Source organism: Nicotiana tabacum, chromosome 24 (assembly GCF_000715075.1).
Source record: "Nicotiana tabacum cultivar K326 chromosome 24, ASM71507v2, whole genome shotgun sequence".
Lineage (NCBI taxonomy): Eukaryota > Viridiplantae > Streptophyta > Magnoliopsida > Solanales > Solanaceae > Nicotiana > Nicotiana tabacum.
Genome location: NC_134103.1, coordinates 62,484,067 through 62,494,930, shown reverse-complemented (window position 1 = coordinate 62,494,930; position 10,864 = coordinate 62,484,067). Strand labels below are relative to the sequence as shown.

Here is a 10,864-nt window from a genome sequence, read left to right as displayed (position 1 = left end):
ATCATCCCCAGGAGCGGCCTCTTCTCTATCGGGCTCCCCCCCCCCCCCATTCTCGGATCCACTCTTACTCTCATTGTCATCATCATCAGCATCGAAAACCAAGGCATCAGCATCGGCTTCGAGTTCTTTGGCCTTTTTTATCTCTTCAGCGAGGTCGAAACCACGAGCATGGATCTCCTCGAGGGTTTCCCTCCGAGATCGGCACTTAGCAAGTTCAGCGACCCAATGTGCTCGAGTATCGGCGATCTCGGCTGCCTCTCTTGCTTGGACCTGGGCAGTTCAGCATCGGCCCGATAGACGGCCACGAGTGCATCCGCATCGGCCTTTGCCTTTTCGGCATCAGATTCGGCCTTGGAAAGTACAGAGGCCAACCGAGCCTCGAACTCCTCTATTCTTCTTTCTTGAACCAGACCTTTTTCCTTCATTCTCTGAAGTTGGGTTTCGGCCGATGATAACTGGGCTCGAGCAGTTTCTTTCTCTGCAACAAAGTTGTCCATACCTTTTTTCCACTGCAAAGACTCCGCTTTTATCACGTCGACCTTCTCACGAAGCTTCCCGATCATCTCAATTTTTTGCTGCAACTGTGAGACCGAAAAATTAGCCATCGTTCCGGTATCAAGCCCATAGGCTTTTAAAAGTATTATTACCTGCTCAAACAGATCGGTCTGATCTAGGTAAGCCTTGACCAACTCAGCTCGGAGGTCTTTTATTTCCTGTTCCTTTTGCCTTAAGAGACGTTTTAAGGAGTTCCTCTCATCAGTAACCCGTTGAAGGCCGGCCTCGTATCGACGCAACTCATTTTGGGACCGAGAACATGCTTCTCGATAAACTGTCACTGCCTACAAGGAAACAAGAAACAAAATTAGAAACGAAAAGTAAACATAAAGGTAGTACCGACAAAATAATTTTAAGGCTTACCTAATTCAAAGCCTGATGCACCTCGTGAAAAAGATCTGATTCATCACTAGTACCAGCAACGTCCTTGATACCGGTAAACATGTTGCGAAAAGGATCCTCTCTATCATAAGGCCTGTCTAGATCGTGGGCCCCCAAAGCTTGGGATTCCCGAATCACCTCTGCGGAAAAAGCAGGAAAGGTGGGCAAATCTTCGATTGTTGCTGCCCCAAATGAATCACTTGGATTCTCTTCGGTTCGAAGGGATTCAAGAGGGGCCCTTTCAGACATATCCCCCATCTGTTGGCTCCGATGGGATGCGTCTTCGATCTCCGATAACTCAGGGACTCCACCCGAATCTTTCTCCGGTATACCCTCATCTCGAGGTGGAGCCTCATGAAGCATCATTGATCCAGCTGCCGATGGGGCATCAGTTGTTCTCTTCGTTCGGGCCGCCAGCGCGGACCCATTGTTTTCTTCTTCATCATCATCTTCATCCCTTAGACGCAGAACAGATTCTACGGTCAAAGGAATGGCATTATTGTCCCACTTACGAGCCGTCCTCTTCTTTGGTTTTGGATCTTCGGGAACGGAGGCTCTTTTCCTTTTATTTTCCTTCACCGGCTTTGGGACATAGGCCAAAGTTTCTTCATCGATGGACAAGGGCCTCAAAACTGCATCTTTGCCCCAACCTGCATATGAAAAATTTTATTAAAATATTTGGAAGGAATCTCGTTGGAATTATCAAAGAGTACGAGAAAGGGGCTTACCGTGTTTTTTGGCCTCCCACCGACCCTTTGACAAATCACGCCATGAGCGCTCGACGTATGTGAAAGTCGAAACAAGAGCTCGTACCCAGTTCTTGAGATCGGGAACTGCTCCGAGAATCCAAGGAACCACTGCATTACAAAAAGAAGAGTATCGATGAGAAAAGAAATAAAAGAACAAAATAGAAGGAAGTAACAGCAGGATCACACTTACATTTCATATTTCACTCCTCGGGAAAGGGCATGTTTTCGGTCGGAATCAGGTCCGAAGTCCTCACTCGAATGAACCTGCCCATCCAGCCCCCGATCCTTGTCCTTGTCAATGCTCGACAAACAGAGCCTTGGTAGCTCGACGCTGAAGTTTTATTAACCCTCCTCGAAAAGGTCGAGGACGGTACAATCGGATAAGATGGTCGAGGGTGAACGACATCCCCTCGATTTTGTTCACAAAGTATCGGATCAAGATAACGATCCGCCAAAAAGAAGAATGGACCTGGCCTAACGTTATTTGATATTGACGACAGAAATCAATAATAACAGAATCGAGGGGACCTAACGTGAAAGGGTAAGTATACACATTCAAAAACCCTTTCACGTAAGAGGTGATATCTTCGTCAGAAGTAGGAATTATTATTTCTTTTCTATCCCAATTGCAATCTTTCTTTAGTTGTTTGAGGTACTTCTCGGTTATCGAACATATGTACCTCGATACTGGCTCACATCGACCAGGGACCGATGAGCCTTTATCGACCTTAAAATTAGAAGTAAGAACACACGCCCCGGGAACGCATTCCTCAGGCCGTGGTTCTGCCGGTGTCTCATCGGCGGCACACTATGAAGATGAAGCCTTCTCTTTCTGAGGAATGGTTTGTGACGTTTTCGCCATTTTCGATTTCAAAGGTGAGGAATAGAAGAAAGTGACAAAGATTTGATAAAATTGAAGGGGGACTTTTTGCAAAGAGAAATCACAGATTTGTGGGTAAGCCATAATATACGAAAAGGGACTTGAGAAATTTGGAGGATTGAAGAGGTAAAAGTAGTAAATGATAAAAGAAAGGGTTATTTATAGGTTTAAGTGATGGCGGTTCAGTATCAGCGGTGACCGACCACCGTCTGACATGCATTAAATGCCTTGAAAGACTAAATTGACGGGATAGATATCACGTGCGTCATGATCGAGCCCGATGAAGACGTCAGCTTATAATCTGATTGAGCCGTTGAAAAATCATAGCATTTCTCACCACATTCTTCCTGAGAAACGAGGGGACTATCTATATACGGTCGAAATAGATTTTGGCCTTCGTACGTCTGATCGAGTTCAAAAGATAGTCGATCGAAGTGAGACCCCGAGATGGGTTCCGAAGATGGTACAAACAAGCTTCGAATCCGAAGGGCTGATCAATGCCGAGTTCGATATCATTGTCAAGCTCGGATCCAAATCGAACTATGATGCAAAGTAAAGCTATCAAGCTTATGATCCAGAGACCGACCAACATTGACCCCGAATCAATTCGAGAGCTCGAGTCAGAATCGAGCTCGAGCCAAGATCGAGAGCTCCAGTCAGAATCGAGCTCAAACCAAGATCGAGAGCTCGAGTCAAGATCGAGCTCGCAGACAAAAGCCGTTGCAATCCCACTAGAGAGAATCTTGGCAGGAATTGTGGAAAAGCTGATTTATCGTGGGTCTCCCACTGAGCATTTTTAATTATATTTAGAGCAAGATCTCTCTGCTATAAAGGGCATGGTTATCATTTCTGTAAAGGCAAGTTTGTTCATGCTTACATTGTAATCAAAATACTATATTCTCCCATAGTAAAGAGTTGTTCTTTCAAGCTTCTTAAATTGATTCCACTTGTTTAGTCCTAAAATTCATCTTCCTTACAACCTTATCTATTTTGCATTCTTTGCAATCCATACTTATATTTCTATTTATCCTTACAATTTGTATTAAGTTACGCCACATATCCTTAGAACTACGTACAAATTCAACTCCGTCCATTTTTCGGGTAAACAAGCATCATTACCTACTTATACACTCGAAACAAGCAGTCAAAAATTTGCATTTTTTAATGTACTTAATTGTACTTTCTCAGGCTTGCGGTAGTATTAGGTAAAATCGAAGTTAGTGCAAAAGTGAATAAATAAGTGACCAAGTTTGGCCTATTTGTTTCTACCATTACTCTAGCAAGATCTTTAATTTCCTTCACGTTGAAAAACTTAGATATCATACTTTTGAGTATAGATAATGAAACTATCAAGCTGGATGCCAAGTTCCTAAAGCTTGTTACCACCAAACTCTCTAGGATAATATTTGGTCAATTGTATTATTAAGTCCTTGTAAAGATTAGTAAATAAATCAACCGAACTCAAACAAATTATACCAATAAGTAAGCACTAGCCACTACATTATAATAATAATTATTAAGCTCCAAAAATTGTAAATTTAGAATAGCATAAAATACTTTCACACGAAAGTAATATAAATTTAAAATTTTGGACCTCTTAACTCAGACTTTTCAAATAAAAGAAAAGGATGAAGAAAAGAAGTAGAGAGATTGAAGAAAAGAAGTAGAGAGATTGATAAAGAAATTGGGGAAGGGATGTGTCTTTTGTTCTTAAAGTTTTTGCCAATTTATTCTGATTCAAGAGAGGAAGAATGTTCGAGAATAGGTACTTCTATTTTTTGGGTATTTTGAAACTCCACATAATGACCAAAAAAGTAAACCTGGGGTACGTCTCCCATCCTGTTTCGTGTGAATTTGTCCCTGAAAAATATTTATATTGTTACATAATTGGTTTAAATATGTCCCTCGTTCATTAAGATTGTCCAAAGTGAAATCTCAATCCTATATGACACTAATATTTTGATGACACCACATGACGTGCTACCTCATTTCCCTCAAACAATTTTAACACCCCCCTCCCCCCTCCTCCTCTCTTCATCTTCTACCACTATACTTCCTCCCTCTACCGCTGCTGCCATCATCAACACCACCAGAACCACTAGATAATTGTATTTGTTTTATTGGTCTTCTTATAATTGGTAGTAAGAAATACAGTTTCATCTAAGAAAAAATAAGATTTTAAAAAACGTGTGGTTAGGGACGGCTCAAGAATACCAGATGCCTAAAGCTAAAATTTTTGAGTCCTTAAACATTTTAAATATTCATATTGAATAACTGACATTTAAATTTGATAAAAAATAAAATAAAATAAGTGATATACTATTATGAGGTAAAAATATAAAGATATACTACTAAATATTAAAATTTTAAGAAAAAATAGTAAGAAGTTAGAATAGTAAAATCTGATTATAGAAGAAGAAAACTTGATATTAGATAAAATTTCATTAATTCACTTTATTTGCTGCAATGCTTGAGAACTTGAGATAGAATAAAAAAGAATTAATTTATTCAATGCCTTTCATCGCTTATTTTTGACGAATAATCAGTAAGGTAAGATAAATAAAAGAGGATATAAAATACAAGTCTTATTATGAGAAAGAAAAAAAAGAAGAATATAATTATTAAATATAAATTAATCATCAATCATCAACCACAAAGGCTAAATAATTCTCTCTTTTTGTTTAAAAGATCTTATACTTCTTAGCATAAATATTCAATAATTGTTTGACAGAAAACTACCATAAAATTATTCTATGATTAATTTAGAAAATAGGGCCTTAAAAACATGAGGGCCTACGGCCATTGCTTTATTTGTTTGGCTCTTGAGACGGTACTACTTGTGGCCTTAAATATATATTACTCCATGTGTTCCAGTTTATGTGAACCTATTTTCTTTTTGGTCAGTTCCAAAAAGAATGACCCCTTTCTATATTTGATAACAATTTAGCTTAAACTTATAATTCTACCATTAATGAGAAGCTTTTATAACCACACAAATACTTTGGGTTCCTTTTTGACTTGTTTAGGATCACAAATTCCAAAAGTTTTTATTTTTTTCTTAAACTCTGTGCCCAGTCAAACATGTTCACATAAATTAAAACGGAGAGAATACCATATAATAGCATTTGTATGATCATAAAAAATTTTAAAATATGTGTCTAAAATATGATATAACATTTGTATGGTTATAAAATATTTTCATTAAACTTTAAATGAAAATTGTAAAGTTAGTTGTCTCCAAATTTAAAGTGCGTAATCTTTTGGGGAAGGGATTAAAAAGAAAAGTGCATATCTTAAATTGGACCGAATGGAACATATATTTTGTGTTGGAAATTGGAATTCAGCTACCTGAATTCATATATTCGGTAAGCACTATTTTTCGTTATATACAAGTATAAAAGATATATATTCTAGTTACAAAACATAGTTTAGATTTTTTGTGGGAAAAAACCAATAGATGGGACAATCACATATTTAATTTACCAAATTTAAGATGGCATGCACTTACTTAAGAGTTGCCTCTCTTATATATTTTTATTATTATAATAAAGAATACATATCCGTCAAAGTTCAAACATAACAAACTTGAATCTTTTGCATACCTAATATTTTGCTTGTATAAAAGGAAATCTCGAGTGCATACAATCACCATATTATAAATCAAAGACTAAAAGATGTCGGTCTTTGCGGTTATTTCATTCTTTCTACTTCTGTTTTTTCTTTTCAAATCATATTTGCCCTCATCGAAAACAAAGAAAAATTCTCCACCATCTCCTTCAAAGCTTCCGTTAATCGGTCACTTCCACAAACTAGGCTTACAACCTCACCGTTCTCTACAAAAACTATCAAATGAACATGGTCCCATGATGATGCTTCAATTCGGTAGCGTACCTGTGCTTATCGCTTCATCAGCTGAAGCTGCTTCCGAAATCATGAAAACCCAAGATTTGTCTTTTGCAAACAAACCCATTTCAACCATTCCTAGCAAGCTTTTCTTCGGCCCAAAGGACGTTGCCTTCACCCCATATGGGGATTACTGGAGGAATGCCAGAAGCATTTGCATGCTTCAGCTTTTGAACAACAAAAGAGTCCAGTCTTTTCGAAAGATAAGGGAAGAAGAGACTTCTCTTCTTCTCCAGAGGATTAGGGAATCGCCAAATTCAGAAGTCGATTTAACGGAGCTGTTCGTTTCCATGACTAACGACATAGTTTGCAGGGTGGCCTTAGGAAGGAAGTATTGTGATGGGGAAGAAGGGAGGAAATTCAAGTCTTTGCTGTTAGAGTTTGTGGAATTGTTGGGAGTTTTTAACATTGGAGATTACATGCCGTGGCTTGCATGGATGAATCGTTTCAATGGTTTGAATGCCAAAGTGGATAAAGTGGCGAAAGAGTTTGATGCATTTTTGGAGGATGTGATTGAGGAACACGGAGGAAATAAGAAATCAGACACTGAAGCTGAAGGGGCAGACTTCGTGGATATATTATTGCAGGTTCACAAAGAAAACAAGGCTGGTTTTCAAGTCGAAATGGATGCAATCAAAGCTATTATCATGGTATGTGTATATATATATCACTGGCATTCAACTTTAAACTTTCATTTTACTCATTTTACTCTTGATGAGAAGCATTTATAATCACATAAATGTCATGTCCCCACAAAACATTTACCCCTTAAACTTCTAAGAACACAACTTTCAAAAAATAAAATTTTTCATAAATTTCGTGTCGAGTCAAACTAAGTCATGATCTAATTTGAAATGGAAGGAGCATATAATTACCCTCTAAACGAACAAATTAAACTGAAAGAGAAAACTATATATTGTATTTGATTTACATGTGCTAATTAATTGTTTGATGCAGGATATGTTTGCTGCGGGAACAGATACAACTTCCACGCTTCTAGAGTGGACAATGAACGAGCTCTTAAGAAATCCAAAAACATTGAATAAGTTGAGAGATGAGGTGAGACAAGTGACTCAAGGGAAGACAGAGGTAACAGAGGATGACTTAGAGAAAATGCCGTATTTAAGAGCAGCAGTTAAGGAGAGTTCCAGGCTACACTCTCCAGTGCCACTTCTACCTCGAGAAGCAATTAAGGATGCAAAGGTTTTGGGCTACGATATAGCTGCAGGGACTCAAGTCCTCGTTTGTCCATGGGCAATCTCAAGAGATCCAAACCTTTGGGAAAATCCAGAGGAGTTTCAACCTGAAAGATTCTTGGATACTTCCATAGATTACAAAGGCTTACATTTCGAGTTAATTCCATTCGGTGCAGGTCGGAGGGGTTGCCCTGGCATCACATTTGCTAAGTTTGTGAATGAGCTAGCATTGGCAAGATTAATGTTCCATTTTGATTTCTCGCTACCAAAAGGAGTTAAGCATGAGGATTTGGACGTGGAGGAAGCTGCTGGAATTACTGTTAGAAGGAAGTTCCCCCTTTTAGCCGTCGCCACTCCACGCTCGTGATTTTTATTTTAGAGCTCATTCTATGCCTTAAAAACTACTACTAGATAACTGCGTAGTAAATAATGCTTGGTATATATCAAATGGCATGAAGTTTGACTACACCTTTATGAATATCGCTAGCATGTAGTAGTAATTTAGCAAAATCTTATATACATAAAAATCTTTGGAACCTCAAATTCAGTGTGCCTATAGCAAAGGGCTTTAATGGTTTGGGATCGAAGACAAGAATCTTATATATATTTACCATATTTTACGACATTGTTATCATAATTTCAGGCAATTATTTACTTTGTGCACTTAATTCTGTAAATTCTGCTCTATATAATGCAATTTTGTTTCCTTCTAACATGACTAAGGAGACTAAAAATGTTGTATCAAATTCACAAAACTAACTCTTAGAATCCTAAACCTATACTCCAATAGCCATGCACGTGTTATATTTGCTAAAGTAAATTGGTAACAGTACATAAAAGACGTGTTATATTCATTGATTTGACATAGAAACTGAAAGTATATATATATGTATGTTTTCTTTCCAAAGGGTGCCTCTACCATTATCCTCTTGGCCCTTTCACCAAAAACAAATAATGAACACACGGTATAGATACCGTAATTATGGTAAATAAAGGTTCGGGGCTAATACTCTTAAAACAACTAGTCGGATCGTTATAGCCATGTCCTTGAAGATCTGAAGCCTTGCCACATTGCGCTTGATCACCTCTCCTCAATACTTCTTAGACTGCCCTCTACCTCTCCTCATACTTACCAATTCCAACCGCTCTCACCTCCTTACCGCGACATCTGGGATTTTTCTATGTACGTGCCCGAACTATCTGAACCTCGCTTCCCTCATCTTGTCATCTATAGGAGTCACTCCCACCTTCTTCCGAATATCTTCATTTCTAATCTTATCCATCCTAGTGTGCCCCTACATCTATCTCAACATCCTTATTTCTACTACTTTCATCTTCTAGATATGTGAGTTCTTAACTGGCCAACACTCAGCCCTATACAACATGGCCAGTCTATCCACAACTCTATAAAATTTACCTTTGAGTAGGGGTGGCACTTTCTTGTCACACAAGACTCTAGATCCTAACCTCCATTTTATCCACCTCACCCCTATACGGTGTGTGACATTCTCGTCGATCTCCCCATCCCCCTGGATAACCAACCCAAGGTACTTGAAACTGCCTCTCTTGGGAATGACCTGTAATCCAAGCCTCACGTCCATGTCTGTTTCCCTCGGCTCGGCACTGAACTTGCACTCAAGATATTCCGTCTTAGTCCTGCTCAACTTACAACCCTTGGACTCAAGGGCCTGTCTCCAAACCTCCAGCCTCTCGTTCACGCCGCTTCGCGTTTCGTCTATCAAAACTATGTCATCAGCAAATAACATACACTATTACACCTCCCCTTGAATATGGTGATAGCTATAGTAGGAGTTTAGTTATAGGTTTACTGAAATTGGTGATGATTGATAAGATCGATAATGGTGCATTTAATGGTGGTTGGTAAAATAATGGTGGTGGCTAGTTGTATTGATAGTGTAGATTTGGTGGTGGCCGGTAGAATTGGTGGCAGCGACGGCTTTGGTGATGGCTGGTAAAATTGGTGGCGATGGTGGCAGTAGGGGCACTGATGGTGTCACTGGTGTTAATGAAAATTTGGTGGTAGGTATGGAAGTTAAAGAAAAAAAAGAAAAATGTGTGAGCGAAAAGAAAGAAGAAACAATAGTTAAAAAAAAAAGCATAAATTATTATATTTCTCATATGGCACTGATGAGGCACGTGCATGTGAAGCACCTCACAACATGAAAGTGATATTATGCTTTACAGGGTGATATTAAATTAATTTTGGATAAGAATAAGAGGTATTAGGGATTTGACTCCTCTCCATTTCCTAGTACCTTCATTTCCCCAAGTTCTTACTTGGATAGGAGACACCTATACCATTTTAAAATTATCGGTCTAGATTAACTAAAATAAGACATTAACCATAGTTACGTAATAAATATTCCATATATAATTTTCAGAAATTTCTACATTCCCTCCTACAAACTCCATTTCTGGCACCAAAAGTTATTCCCAAAAGAATTTACCCAACATGCATGTCAATCCTTTTAAAAATTTAAGTTGCAATCTACCGTAGTAAATTTACCTTCGATTCCACAATTTTCTTTTCCTTAAGCTGGAGTTCTCTATCCTTTAAAAAAATTGAAATAATTATTTAAAAACTCAATCTAATTTTAACCGAAAAATTAAACTTTATTTGTAGCAGAACCATGTATTGGAGAGATTTGAATTATTCTTGTTGACTTGCTTTCTGCTTTTCAATGGTAGATTTGTGGTCACATCTCAAAATTAATATATGGATGTTTCTCATTCATTTGTACCAATAAACCTTGGGATAATTTGATTCATTTAGACTTGCATATGAATACTACGAAAGAAAACACTCCTAGAATTGGTTGGAAAGAAAATTACTACAAGAAAGAAAGAAAGAATCATAGATAATGTGTAGTTATAATTGTGGGACTGCAAAAAATATTATTTGGGAATAAATAAAAGAAGGAATTAAATATTTTAATTATGGTTAGAGCTTTATTTTATTTAATTAAATCTCATCCATTAATATTTAATTATTACAAGTGTCGAAATTGGAGAAATGAAAAGATTAAAAAATGGAGGAGAGTTGGATCCGAGGCTATTAGAATACTATAAAAGTTAAGTGTAAAAATGACTTAACAAGTATATGGTACATCTTATATATTTTGCTTAAAAAAAGTTAAATAAAAGAAAAAAGGAATGACGGAGTTCGGCATCGGCAGCAG

The 10,864-nt window shown here is 37.8% G+C and overlaps 1 protein-coding gene across 1 annotated transcript; it reads left to right on the top strand.

Moving 5' to 3' along the window:
* The first annotated feature begins 6,226 nt into the window (after positions 1-6,226).
* On the top strand, positions 6,227-8,103 carry LOC107787071 (cytochrome P450 71A6-like). Its single transcript, NM_001325426.1, is given in 2 exon segments — positions 6,227-7,118; positions 7,426-8,103. Coding segments are annotated over 2 exon segments (1,485 nt in total). The 5' UTR covers positions 6,227-6,239; the 3' UTR covers positions 8,032-8,103.
* The last annotated feature ends 2,761 nt before the right edge of the window (positions 8,104-10,864 follow it).